This window comes from Oryctolagus cuniculus, chromosome 11 (assembly GCF_964237555.1).
Source record: "Oryctolagus cuniculus chromosome 11, mOryCun1.1, whole genome shotgun sequence".
Classification (NCBI taxonomy): Eukaryota; Metazoa; Chordata; class Mammalia; order Lagomorpha; family Leporidae; genus Oryctolagus; species Oryctolagus cuniculus.
Genome location: NC_091442.1, coordinates 73,167,256 through 73,181,678, shown reverse-complemented (window position 1 = coordinate 73,181,678; position 14,423 = coordinate 73,167,256). Strand labels below are relative to the sequence as shown.

General features: G+C 38.5%; 1 protein-coding gene across 1 annotated transcript in view; it reads left to right on the top strand.

The window, feature by feature from the left end:
* The first annotated feature begins 471 nt into the window (after positions 1–471).
* Positions 472–14,423, top strand: part of PTPRB (protein tyrosine phosphatase receptor type B) — a 142,001-nt gene continuing 128,049 nt past the window's right edge. The window contains exons 1-2 of the mRNA XM_008256785.4: positions 472–617; positions 1,908–2,303. Coding sequence (XP_008255007.3) covers positions 563–617; positions 1,908–2,303 — 451 coding nt within the window. The 5' untranslated portion in view covers positions 472–562. The remainder of the gene's footprint in view (positions 618–1,907; positions 2,304–14,423) is intronic.

Sequence of the window (14,423 nt, the reverse complement as noted above, 5' to 3'; positions counted from 1 at the left end):
CCATCTCCTCAAAATGTAATATTGTCATCTCTTGGGAGACAATGATCTCCAAGTGCCATCATTATGTGGTTCTCCTTGACAGACTCCCAGCATATCATTACACAAAGAGTACATGTTTCTGTCTCTATCACTTGTCATAGACCCTCATAAATTACATGGTTGGTGTTCTTTCAGCAGAGTCGCATCACCTGGAGAGATGTTTAGGAACATCCAATTACCCATGATTGCAACTCCCTTTTCCCCTGTCGAGGTTAAGGAGTAGTCACGTGCCAAGCAGATAGGCAGGTGAAGATTTTATGAGGTTGATTCTGCTCCTGGAGGCTAGATCTGTGTTTTAAAAGAGAGAGAGCAAGAGAGAGCTTTGTTGCTAATCCCTTCTTTCTAAGGAAACAGACAAAAGGACACTGGTGTAAAACTTCCCCAAACAATTCAATTGGAGGAAGTGCTCGTCACTGACTTTTCCCCCACCATGAAGGCACATTTCCTTCCTAGCCTTTGCTTCTCTTATCTGGGAGAATTTTTTTTCCCCCCAAGCGAAGCATGAACCGTTGTTAAGTGGAAAATGGAGGCTGAATTTTACATGGCGATTCTTAGCTGCTTGATCTTCGGGAACTTGGGTGAGTGGCTCTGCCTCAGTTTCCTGAGGTATTTCTCCCAGGTCTGGCAGAGGAGTCCCTGGCCTTAGAAAAGTGTCTAGAAAAAGGCAGACATGGAACCAGCTCTCCATGACAGTTTAGCCAAAGACGATGAGATGGGGGAATCCAAGGGGCCAGCTGTGCCCAGATTGTTTAGATTTCTCTCCTGAAGAAAATAACGCTCTGCTTGTGTCCCTCCAAAGTGCCCTGGGCAGCCCCTGAAGTGGCACCATGATAGCAGAAAGAACTCTGAGGAGAAAGTTCTTGTGATTTTTGTTAACAGCCTGTAACACGCTGCATGCTTTTTTCCCAGTCAAGTTATAGTTTTGTTTTCTTTTGTCTTAAAGAAAATGTAAGAAATATGATTAAAGGGGGCAGGAATTGTGTTTTATTTGGAAGGAATGGATATTTCTGTGGAAAGTTGGGCAATTTAAGTAAAAGCTCATTGAAAATGGTTTCTGAGGCTGCATATCTCATCTTTTAATGCTGATATTTAACAGTTGGTTTGCTTACATCATGAAATGCTGATTTTTAAAGAATTTGTTAGTGTTTGAGGGAAAAGTTGTAGACACTGTCACAAAACAAATGCTTCTCTCCAGAACAATGAGAAACTTAGTTTGTGATAACCAACATTTTCATTGGTTGTTTGTTAGATAGAATGGTGTGCTTGGAATAATGAGAAGGTGCTTTAAAATAAATATATCCAATTTAAAAAAAAAGTCCATACTATGCCCTTCATATACAAATATTTATTGTGATGTGAATTTAAGGATTGGAAAGAGTTTGATTTTTTTGGTTTGTTTTTGCAATAGGGAAGAAGGTGATACGGAGAGAATCAAATGGTTAAAGGGGGAATTCAGCTTTTTGTAATTAGCATATTTAACTAATTGGGTTAAAATAGAAAAATCACACAGTATTTGACTGTCTTTGCTTTTCCAAAGGAAAGCCATATTCTTTGGATGGTTTTATTTTTCCAAGCTTCCTTTCATTTTTTCAAGGAAGGTATGCTTTCTTCATTAAATCATAAGAAAGGTTAAAAAATTAAAAAGGGAAGGGAGAGTTAAAGTGTGACATTTTGGCATTTTACATTGTCAGCTTTGGGATTTTCAGTCACATGTGTTACTCTCTGGGAATACTCAATTGGAATGACAGCCATGGCAAATCTAAGTGAACCTAGGATGTTCAGTTAGATGACTTGTGGATAGGGTGTTTTGTTTTTCAGTGGATCTTAGAATTTACTATACAGTATTTGATGAGCTTTTCATCTTTCAGAGGGGTTTCAGATTGTCCATGTGCAGAAACAACAGTGCCTTTTCATAAATCAGAAAGTGGTCGTGGGCTCATGCAATGGGACCAGCCAGAACCAGCAGTGGCAGTGGACTGAGGATGGGAAGCTCCTTCACGTCAAATCTGCGCGGTGCCTGGGCATCTCCAGTGCCTCTGGTGGCCCCTCTAGAACAGCCATCGTCACCCTCTGCTCCCAGGCACCCCACTGGACCTGCTACGATCAGGAAGGGTACCTTGAGATGGAAAACGCCTCTTTCTTTCTCAAGAAACAAGGCCCCAGGGTAGTGGTCAAGAAGGGCAAGAAATATCTCCATAGTTGGATGAAAATAGATGTCAACACAGAGGGGAAATTGGTCAATGGAAGCCTCTGCTTGAAAAAAGGTGAGCGATTCCTTCCAGAACCCATTCTGCAAAGTCCTTCTGCTAAATATCTTATTTGTACACATTCATGGATGGTCCACATGCCCTAACATATTTCCTATGGAAGACTCCTAAGCTGATGAAAGTGGATTGTGTGGTGCCCAATGATGGAACTCTCATGAAAACAAACCAAACTTTACTCTATCACCCACTCTTCCTTTCTTCTCTTGATGCTTTTGTTAATCCAACCAGTATTTCTTGATCTTCTCTTTATGACAGACACTATGATTAAGTACTCCTAGATGTGAGCACCTATGTCCAAGCATATACACAGAACAGACGTATGTAATGACAAAAGTCAATAATCAGGAAATTGTTTGACATTTCTATTCTCTGATGGTAGGGAATACATCATCACAGATACAAGGATACTTAAAGTTTGTGGACAATGAAATTAAAAGATATGTTTAGATTGGTGCCAAAATCTTGAAATCCATGCATAATTTATTTATGATACACATTCTCCATGAACTTTCATTTTAAAACATCAAAACTGCTTTTTCCCAGAAAGACCATAAATTGTACTTTTGAAAACCTCTTGTATTGATGTTTGAGGGCAGATTTCATTTGAAGTTAACATACTTTGGAAATGGTAAAAGTCAAATGAGCACCCACAGATTTTTCTAACTTGTTGACCAGCAACAGATTCTTAGTTGGCTTTAATGGATTCAAATATGAACACGTAGAAACACTAATATGTTGATGTACAAACAGCACATGTTTCAGTGCTAAACTAGGAATTTTTGTCTCTGGAATATACATGCAGTTTGATCTTTCAGTTAATCATTTTATTGCAAGTTTACTCTTTGATTGGAGATTTGCTTGAGGAAGTTGTGATAGATAAACTAACAGAATCACAAATAGACCCTACAGATCACTGGAGAGAATATCTACAAATGAAGTGCCTCACTAAAAGGGCTGAAGTTAGTCAAGGTTAAGTCAATTCTTGCAGATAAGTTAGTAGCAGAGTTGTGATGAGAACTCTATTCCTTAACTCTTTCTCATGAACATGCCATTATACCAGTGGCTCCCATTATACCAGTTGCCCGAGCATCGCCTAGAGGAGCAACGGGAGGGTCTATTAGAAACATAAATTCCCAGGATTACTCCCCATCATCTCTTCCTCAATAATTACTTCTAAGATTCTGTTTCAGGAAATCCAGATTTGCACATACTATTTGATGTGTTTTTTAAAGCTCCCTGGATAATTTAGATCCATAATTTCATCTTCAGATTAATGTTCACTATAACCTTAGATCTTTTTCTTGTGTGTAGATGTTTGAGATTGATATCTTTCCACTGTGCTAATCTTTAGACAATTTTCTGTCAGTCTTTCAGAAATTAAACAGGTAGCCAGCGCTGTGGCTCAATAGGCCAATCCTCCGCCTGTGGCGCCAGCACACCGGGTTCTAGTCCCGCTCAGGGCACCGGATTCTGTCCCGGTTGCCCCTCTTTCAGGCCAGCTCTCTGCTGTGGCCCGGGAGTGCAGTGGAGGATGGCCCAAGTCCGTGGGCCCTGCACCCACATGGGAGACCAGGAGGAAGCACCTGGCTCCTGGCTTCGGATCAGCGCAGTGCGCCAGCCATAGCGCACTGGCCGCAGCGGCCATTGGAGGGAGAACCAACGGGTAAAAGGAAGACCTTTCTGTCTCTCTCTCTCTCTCTCACTGTCCACTCTGCCTCAAAAAAAAAAAAAAAGAAATTAAACAGGCATTTTAATTACATGCCAATAAAATGCAGTGGGCTCCTCTATAATGGAAATTGAGGGTTATATTCCCTATTATCATTGATAGAGAAGATAAAAATGTAAAAGTCAATTAAATATCTAAATTTACTAGAGAATATAGTTATACTGTTATGTATAGAAAGAGAGGTTCATCTTCAAGTGCCAGTTAAACTTTATTTAACAAAAGATTATTTAATTGGAAACTTTAAAAAAGTGGATATCGATTCACTAGAGGGTTAATCACGACAGAAGTAATTCATGGGAAAACTATTTCCTTTGACCATCAAACAAAAATATGCCCAATGATGACTTCATTCAAAAGTAAAGTGCATAAAGTAGACCATTTGCAATTAAGTACTGGACATGTTATATCCAAAACACACCTGATATTGTATGTTGCAAAAAAATAATTTCTAGAAAAAAGCAGAAGAGTTAACATTTGCAAACTTTGTGGCAAAAAAATCTTGTATCTAAACAAGTACAAGTTTGATACATACTTTTATCTTAACATGATTCTAATAAACACATTTTATACTCCATCTTAAATTCATCAGTGGCTAAAGATTAAGAATGATGTATGTACACTCATAGCATGAAAGCTCACTGATTTGCAAAAAAAAAAGAAAGCTACCATAAAAATTGAAATGCAAGATATGTTTGCAACAATTCCAAAAGCCCACTTGTAAATAATTGATAACTAAATACTATAACCTAAAGCAGCACAAACATGCATGCTGTTCATCAATAAGATGTTAATTTTTTAACACAGTCTCTAGTAACAGACAGCATATCTACAAAGGTAAAACTCTGAATCATGTTTCATATTTGTTTCACAAAGGAACTATTTATAATTTCATCCAAGTACCCAAGTAATATTTATATAACACCCACTTGTGGCAGAGTTCATACTAGTTAGTGAAGTACGCTATACCAGTGATTCTATGGCAGGGCTGCATATTAGACTCACACGATAGCTTTTAAGTAATCCAAATGCCTAGGATTCATGCTGTAGACCAATTAAATCAGGCGCTGTGTTTCTAAAATCCTTCCTAGGGGACTCTAATGTGCAGCCATGTTTGAAATCACTAATTATGTCTTATTCCTTAGGGTAACAAGGAATTTAGATAAGCAAGTAAGTAATTACCATACAGTATAAATTTTAAGAGCACTTCTCTCTCCAGTGGATATCCTTGCCAATATGTCACATTAAGCATCTGTTCTTTAAAAATTTTTCAAGGATATATATGAATTGCATATTTTTTTATTTTTTTATTTGAAAGGTAGAGTTACAGAGAGAGAGGCAGAGAATGAGAAGTCTCCCATCTGGGGCCAGCGCCGTGGCTCACTTGGTTAATCCTCCACCTGCGGCATCGGCATCCCATATGGACACCGGGTTCTAGTCCCGGTTGCTCTTCTTCCAGTCCAGCTCTCAGCTGTGGCCCAAGAGGGCAGTGGAGGATGGCCCAAGTGCTTCGGCCCCTGCACCCACGTGGGAGACCAGGAGGAAGCACCTGGCTCCTGGCTTCAGATTGGTGCAGCGCCAGCTGTAGTGGCCATTTGGGGAGTAAACCAACGAAAGGAAGACCTCTCTCTCTCTCTCTCTCTCTCTCTCTCTCTATCTATCTATCTCACTGTCTATAACTCTACCTGTCAAATAAATAAATAAAAAGTCTCCCATCTTCTGATTCATTCCCCAAATGGCCACAATGGCTAAGGCTGGGCCAGACTGAAGCCAGGAGCCAGGAACCTCATTTGGGTCTCCCACATGAGTGCAGGGGTCCAAGGACTTGGGCTAATTTCTGCTGCTTTCCCAGGTGCATTAGCAGAGCTGGATCAAAAATGGAGCAGCCAGGACTCAAACCAGTGCCCATATGGGATGCCGGCACTACAGATGGCAGCTTAACTGACTACGCCACAGTGCTGGGCCCTAAATTGCATACTTTTTTTAAACAATCATTTGAGTGCCCACTAATTTAGCTATCTTCATTTTCACTAATCTAAATGTTTTCTTCATGTCCATAACTCAGGGTACCTATATTACAGGTTGAATTGAGAAGACTTCAAAGTAGAATAGAAGTCAATTTAAAAATTACTGTGAAGTCTTTTGAGATGAGAATCTATACCAAGGACAAGAATGTCCTTAATTTTTTTTTCTTTCAGCTTATATTTCTTTAAAACTCCTTATAAACAACCATTTAGTGGGACCAATAGAATAGAATAGAATTTAAGGGAACAAATTAGAGTTTAATAGTGTAGAATATGTGGATTGTGTGGATCCAAACTAAAGATGGAACTGAGAATTGTAGCATTAAAGAGTATGCTACATTGCTTTATTTGACACAGTGTATTCTCTCCCTTGCAGATAGACTCTTAAAAAAAAAGGTATTTTTAGTCAAATTTTTTAAAATGATAGTCTTACAGCTATCATTCTGAATCATAATAGTGATAAGAAAAGCATTATATTCAATATAATATTCAACTTCTCTGGCTGAAAATTGAACCACTATTTGTTTCATGTTTCCATGTTTCCATGAACTTCAAAAAGTTCATGGAAAATGCTGTGGTTCAAGAAACTATGCATGTATTTCAAATTTTTATGAACCAAAATAAACATCTTTTAACTGCATCTTCCCAAGAGCTTTTTGAAGTAAACTTACATATTTTTTCATTCAGAAGTCAAACATCCAAATATCTAGAAGCATTCATTCTACAAATTCACACAGGCATTCAACAATAATAAAATGAAAACTATCTAAGATCGTTGAATTTTTATATGCTTTCCTATTTTACCTTTTTTAAAGAGCATTTTATATAAGAGTACAAAAATTCACTCTGAGGCCCAAATCTCTGATTTACAAACTCTGAAAATATAGCACTCAAAAATGAAAGGCTTCATGCATAGCTTAACCCTGTAAGTTAAAGGAAATCTATAAAGGCTTACATTTTGGGGTGTACTTGTACTTTAACACATTCAAGGAAAATTTACTAGACATTATATTGAAAAGGTCATTTCCCTATAAGCAGGTGTTTTGTTTAGTATAAGAGATACTGGGGAACAATAGAAGAATATATTGCTGTGCTATAAGCCTATTGAGAATAGGGATCATACCTTAAGAGGCCTTATACATTATTTCCCTTTTACCTACTCCGAAACTCCCTCATGGAAGCCTGAAACCACACTTAATACCCAATCCTATACATATGAGACCATGTAATTTATAAATTAGCACAGGAAGACATCAACAAAAATAACCAAAACCAAAATAGAACAATTATGACTATACTATAATAATAGTTACACTAATGTACTCATTCGCGTTCTCTCTCTCTCTCTCTCTCTCTCAAAACATCTTAGTATACTTCTGACTTTTAGCTGATGGGAAAGCACTTTACAGCTTTTCTTTGTCACATTCAAATTGCCAGCATCACTATTCTTGTGCTTTGGGGTCATTAATAAGTAAAATAATGGTTACTTGATCACAAGTACTGCAGTATCATGATGGTGGATCTGATAATCCCGATGGCTACTAAATGACTGATGGAGACATAGTGAATACATTAGACAAAAGGTTGACTGCCCCTGGCGGGATGGTGTGAGATATTATCATACTGCTCCAAAAGGCAAATAATTAAAAAATTGTGAATTTTCCATTTGATGTTTTCAGACTACAGTCATCAGTGAGTAACTAGAATCTGAAAAAGTAAAACTGCAGATACACAGAACCATATCTCCTTTTGTGCTAATCTAGTCACCCATGCTCAGCAAATCCTGATTAAATTAATAAACATGTCAACTTCTAGAAAGTGTTGAGTATAATTATAGAGAACAACAGAGGAGTAACAGTGCTTTCAAATCTCCTTTAAGGCATGTTACTATTGAAATCATGCACATTGCCTTTGTGTTCTACCCAATCCAAGTATAGCTTTTAAAGCCTTCAAGTCATGCTTCCAGTTGTGTCATTCAGGTAGGGATGAATCTTGGCGTCACACACAGCAAAGGTTGTTAGTACCCCAGTTATTAAAATTTTATGAATCTACCTGATAGGAACAACAACTCATCTCTTGACCTTCATATGTATATGACAAGTGAGAAAACTTAAAGAAAATACCTGGTTTGCAAGAAGATCTAAACAAATAATCCTTGATAAGGAAAAATTAAAATGTTCACATCTTTTTTTAAAGATTTATTTATTTATTTATTTGAAAGTCAGTTACAGAAGAGGAGAGACAGAAAAAGAGAGATCTCCCATCTGCTGGTTCACTTCCCAGATGATCACAGTGGTCAGAGCTGGGCCAGGTTGAAGCCAAGGTCAGGAGCTTCTTCCATCTCCCATGTAAGTGGCAGGAGCCCAAACACTTGAGCCATTTTCTGCTTTTTCTCAGGCACTTAGCAGGGAACTGGAATGGAAGTGGAGCAGCCAAGAAGTGAACATGAGTCCATACGAGATGCCAGCATTGCGGGTAGCAGCTTTACCCACTATACCACATTGCCAGCCTCAAAATGCTCACTTCTTGAAACTAGCTTCAACAACACCATCATATATCTATTGAAAGATACACTATGTCTATGTAGTTCTAGGATTTCAAGGTAAAGAGTGCAAAATTCCATCCGTGGTTTGAATGTTTTCCAAGGGATGCCAAGTCCTCTTAAATTTGTAAAAAACTAGATGATTGTCTAAACTTGGAACTTTCGCTTAGAAGTTTCACACGGGGGCCAGCACAGTGGATTAGCGGTAAAGCCACCACCTGCAGTGCCAGCATCCCATATGGGCGCTGGTTCAAGACCTAGCTGCTCTGCTTCTGATCCAGCTCTCTGCTATGACTTGGAGAAGCAGCAGAAGGTGGCAAAAGTCCTTGGGCCCTTGCACCCGCATGGGAGACCCAGAGGAAGCTCCTGGCTCCTTGGTTTGTTGAATCAGCGCAGCTCTGGCCGTTGCAGCCAATTGAGGAGTGAACCAGTAGATGGAGGATCTCTCTCTCTCTGCCTCTCTCTCTCTACCTCTCTCTCTGCCTCTCCTTCTTTCTGTGTAACTCTTTCAAATAAATAAATCTTTAAATAAAAAAAAAAATAGGGCCAGCGCTGTGGCACAGTAGGTTAATCCTCTGCCTGTGGCGCCGGCATCCCACATGGGCTCTGGGTTCTAGTCTCAGCTGCTCCTCTTTCAATCCAGCTTTCTGTCGAGGCCTGGAAAAGCAGTAGAGGATGTCCCAAGTCCTTGGACCCCTGCACCCACGTGGGAGACAGGGAAAAAGCACCTGGCTCCTGGCTTTGGATTGGCGCAGTTCCAGCTGTTGCAGCCATCTGGAGAGTGAACCAACGGAAGGAAGACCTTTCTCTCTTTCTCTTCCTCTCACTGTAACTCTACCTCCCAAATAAAAAGAAGTTTCATATGTATAATAAGTAACATTAATAAAAGATGCAGCAACCAACTATTTTTATTGATTCTGCACCTACTATAGATTCATGCATTCAAATCCCATATTTCTCTGAGGGTAGGCAAATTATCAAGGGTCCTTGATACAGCTGAGCTGGTGAAGCCACTAAAAGAGACTTTACTGTCAGAGAAAACCATATTGTTTGCAGCTTAGATATAAATACTGGTTAAAGGAATTGCGTAATTGTAGTCATTTGGGTGAGGGAATAAAATGCAGAAACATTATAAAAGATACACAATCACATACATTGTGGGGAGAAGAAGTTCTAGAAGTTAGATGTTTCAGTGGCTGGCAGAAGTGCTTGTGAAGAGAGTTTGGCGGAAAGGAAGGGACAAAACAGAAAATGGCTTTTTTATCTACAGATCCTACCTTGACCACACTGTCTGCCACTTTAGGGATTTTTTTCTCCTTGATTCATTATAACAACACAGACCCTTTACAGGACCATTTTTCATATACTCACTGAAAGTAATATGAGCAGTTATTATTGATATATGGTTTATATAATCTTTTAAAATGGCTGATAAAGCATCCAGAGTCCCATAACAATGTCCAGTCTGTGATGTATCAGTGAAATTGCTAGGGCAGGCAGAGGGCTACATATTCTATGGCCCCTAGGTTGTTTTGTCTCTATGGGCACCATCCTTCATTAAAAAAAAAAAAAAAAGAAGAACTAAGATAATTTAATATATTTTTTCATGGATCCTAGAATTCTCATTTTCCTGATATGTGAAAAATTCAATGAATTTTCCTCGACCCCAAAGGTTTATTTCTTCCCTTCTCAGAGAAATTAAATTTTGTGAGTTCTAAAAATTTCTCAGGTCCTTAACACTGTGGGCTCCGTCTCTAATGGACAGGTCAGTCCTTGGCGTGCCGAGTTATTCACTTGCTCTCCCCACTCCCTCCTGCTGAGCATGCTCAGTGTGCACCTGGGTGAGCCTGACATCTCTGAGCAACTAAGTCATTCTTAGTTTTCCTTTGACTCCATCATCTCAGCCTAAAAGAAAACATAGGCTACTAGTATAAAACCTGATAATATTTATAATGTAACCCATAGTACAGTAAATGAATAGTAATTGGCTATTAAAAGTGTTTTTTATGTAATCTTTCATTTTGTAATCCAAATTTTTACAATGCTACGATTTGATGTTTTGCTATGCTATGTGTTGATATCAATGTCTACTCAATCATATTACTTTATTTCTAATCTTGTCTTTTTAAAGTAATTTACTGTTTATTTACTCCGTATTACTACATTTTCCAAAATGTTCATCTTTCTACCATTTCAAATAATTGTTTAATTATAATTCCCACCCTTCACTTTATCTTTTGTCATTATTGTTATTTGAGACAGAGAGAGATCCTATCTATTGGTCCGTGCCCCCAATTTTCCACCATGGCTGAAGTCGGGAGACAGAAAATCAATCCAGGTCTCAAACATGGGTGACAGGGACCTGACTCATTGAGCCCTGGGTATCCATTAACAGAAAGCTGGAGCAGGAACAAAGCCAGAACTTGAACCCAGGCATTCTGATATGGGATGCAGATGTCCCAGGCAGCATTTTAATCATTACCCCAAAGGCTTCCAACCCCTTACTTTACTTTTATTCTAGCCTTATCTTGTGTGTGTGTGTGTGTGTGTGTGATCTTTTTCTGTAAAGTATCTTGCTTTGTTTCTTTTCCGGATGACTTTTTTTAAAAAAGATATATTTATTTATTTATTTGAAAGTCAGAGTTAGAGAGAAGAGAGGCAGAGAGGCAGAGAGGCAGAGAGAGAGAGAGAGAGAGAGAGAGAGAGTAGAGGTCTTCCATCTGATGGTTCACTCCCCAATTTGCTGCAACAGCCGGAGCTGCACCGATCCAAAGCCAGGAGTCAGGAGCTTCTTCTGGGTCTCCCATGCGGGTGCAGGAGTCCAAGGGCTTGGGCCATCTTCTACTGCTTTCCCAGGCCATAACAGAGAGCTGGATCGAAAGTGGAGCAGCTGGGTCTCAAACCCGCGCCTATTTGAGATGACAGCACTACAGGCCAGGGTGTTAACCCGCTGTGCCACAGTGCTTGCCCTGGTGATTTTTTTTAAATGCACGTTACATGTGGCATCTTCCTATAGAACAGAAAATATCAATGCGGTTAAATTTTTCTAATTCGAAATTAGTTTTATTCAAGTTATTCTGTCTTCAATGTGCTTAAAAGTTATTTGTGCCATTTAAAGAAAGAAAAATAACAAATTTGTGTAGTCTACTGTCATACAAAAATTCTACTTTTTAAAAAATCTACTTTCACGAATAGATTATTTCCAAGTCAGCCGTAGATTAATTAATAAACTTAAAATATTCATCACTCTTTTAAAAATATATTAGTCTTGATATGATATAATCATTCCAAATCATTTTATAGGTGACATTGCCTCATGAAAAGAGCTGTTTTCAACTTATATGCTAAAACTTTGTGCATCCAGTACACTGGATGCAAAATAGTCCACTTTACCTTGAACTGTGTTCCAAGAGGAATCACGTTATAATGTAGAAACAATGTAGTAGCAATGGTACAATAAAACTTTTAAAAATAGCCTTAACATATTGTTCCATTGTGTAAGAACTTTTCCTTGTATTTGTCAAAAACACAGCTCTTTCATGAACTGTGAAATGTATATATAGTTTGAAAGAATGTCAGGAGAATTCATAGATACCAAAACATCCAAAGATCGACTATTTTTAATTAATTTCATAGTGCTAGTTTCAAAAGCGGGTCAGGAAATAAAAAGTGATTTTGATCACCTTATATATTTGTATGATAGATTTTCTTGCCTCTCATTTTTATGATCTTAAAATATCCACATAAGAAATTATTAGAATTCCTTTGTCTCATAGTATGTATATGAGTAAAATCATATACTTTGAGATGTATTAGAATGACCTGAGAAAAACTTGTTAGAAATTCAGGTTCTGGGTCCCACACCAAATCTACCAAAATAGTTTCTAGGTGTGGGGTAAGGATACAGTGTTCTAACAAACCCCAAAAGTGGTTGTTTGCCACCTGCTGCTTTAAAATTCAAGCAATGGTTCTGGCATTGTAGTAAAATGAGGTAAGCTGCTGTGTGCAATGCTGGTGTGGCATTCCCATATCAGAGCTCCAGTTGGAGTCTCAGCTGCTCCACTTCCAATCCAGCTCCCTGCTAATGTGACTGGGAATGCAAAAGAGGGTGGATCAAGTGCTTGTGCCCCTGCCACCCACATGGGAGACCTAGTTGGAGCTCCAGGCTCCTAGCTTCTGCCTGGACCAGCGTCCCAGCCATTGCAGTCATTTGTAGAGTAAACCAGTAGATGGAAGATCTCCCTCTCTCCTTCTCTCCCTTCCTCCCTCTATCCTTCCCTCCCTCCATCCCTCCCTCTCTCCTCTCTCTGTCTCCCTCTGTCACACATGTGTGTGCTTGGTCACTGTCCCCTTCAAATAAATCTTTTTTAAAAAATTCAGTAAACTTGGAAGTTGACTGTTAAAGCTAAAACTTCTTTCTCCCTTCTTAAATAGCACAAGTTAAAAACATAGACCCAAAATGAAGGGGTGCTGGACCTGGATATTCCATCACTTCTTTCTTTGGAAAAAAAGGCTGGTGGCCTAGAAAGGAAAAATGGACTTGTTTGGTTTGAGGTATTTTAAAAATATGTTTAGAAGGTTAATTAAAGACAATCAAAGGAGACCAACATTTTTTCCATAAGATAGTCTAAAGTTACATGCTGTTGTAATGAACTCTGTTACTTGCAGAAGAAATTTCAAGAGTGTTTTCATCATTTATCTAATTTTGAAAGGCCTAGTTTCATTTACCAAATTAATTTTGTAAATCAAATTATTTTTTAAAAGTTCTTGGGATAAGAACTCACCAACTGCTCCATATTGGAAAAGGCTGACATACTAAGACATGTAATTGCATGGTAGGTGTCTGAAAGCTTGTTTTTATTCTAACCCCATCATTAAAATTTTTTGAGGGTCTAAGAGCTAAAATTGTCACAGGCAACAGTCAACACAGAGGGTCAGCATTGACCAAAGCACGAAATGACCAAAGTGCTGATTTCCACATACAGACATTTTTATATACCTACAATGGACAAATGTCACATTCAAGCTCCTAACTCAGTCAAGACTACAAAACTAAGACTGTTGTAAAGAATCACACTAATGGTATGGTTGAGTTTGTTTATCCTTGCAGACTTTCTACATGACAATCTCCTGATGTGTGTCCAGTGGGGCTAACCCAAGCACAAAGGCAGTGACCATGGCACAAGATCTGGAAGGACAAAAGCAAGCAGAAACTAAAGGGAATGCCCAGAAATTTCTCAAAGCTTATACCTAATAGATAGATGTACAAGTAGGATTTCCAGAAAATATATACAAACCCATTTACATTTACAGACCTAACAAACAATATAATGTACACCTTTGCATATTTGAGATATAATAATATACTTAATTATACTAGAATGTATTGTTTATCTGAAATTATCACATCACATATTCTTACTTGCTTAATCTGTCAATCTTACCTAGAAGGTATTTTGTACAGACCTCTACATCCCAAAAGATTTTTAATAGCCATGACTATTTTTTTAATTACCTTTTAAAGATACCAGGCTAAAGCTAGGAGCCTGGAACTCCATCTTGGTATCTTACTCAATTGCAGGGACCCCAGGAATTGGACCATCTTCTGTTGATTTCCCGGGCACATTTACAGGGAGCTGGATTGGAAAAGGAGCAACTAGCCCTTGAATTGGTGGCCATAGAGAATGCCAGCATTTCAGGCAGCAGGTTAATCCACTGTGCCAGGATACTAAGCCTTGCGACTAGTTTCTTAACTTTTAGGAGAACTACTATATTTATATTTTGATAAATTATAAAAGCACCTTTCTGTCTTGTTCCTTATTCTGTAC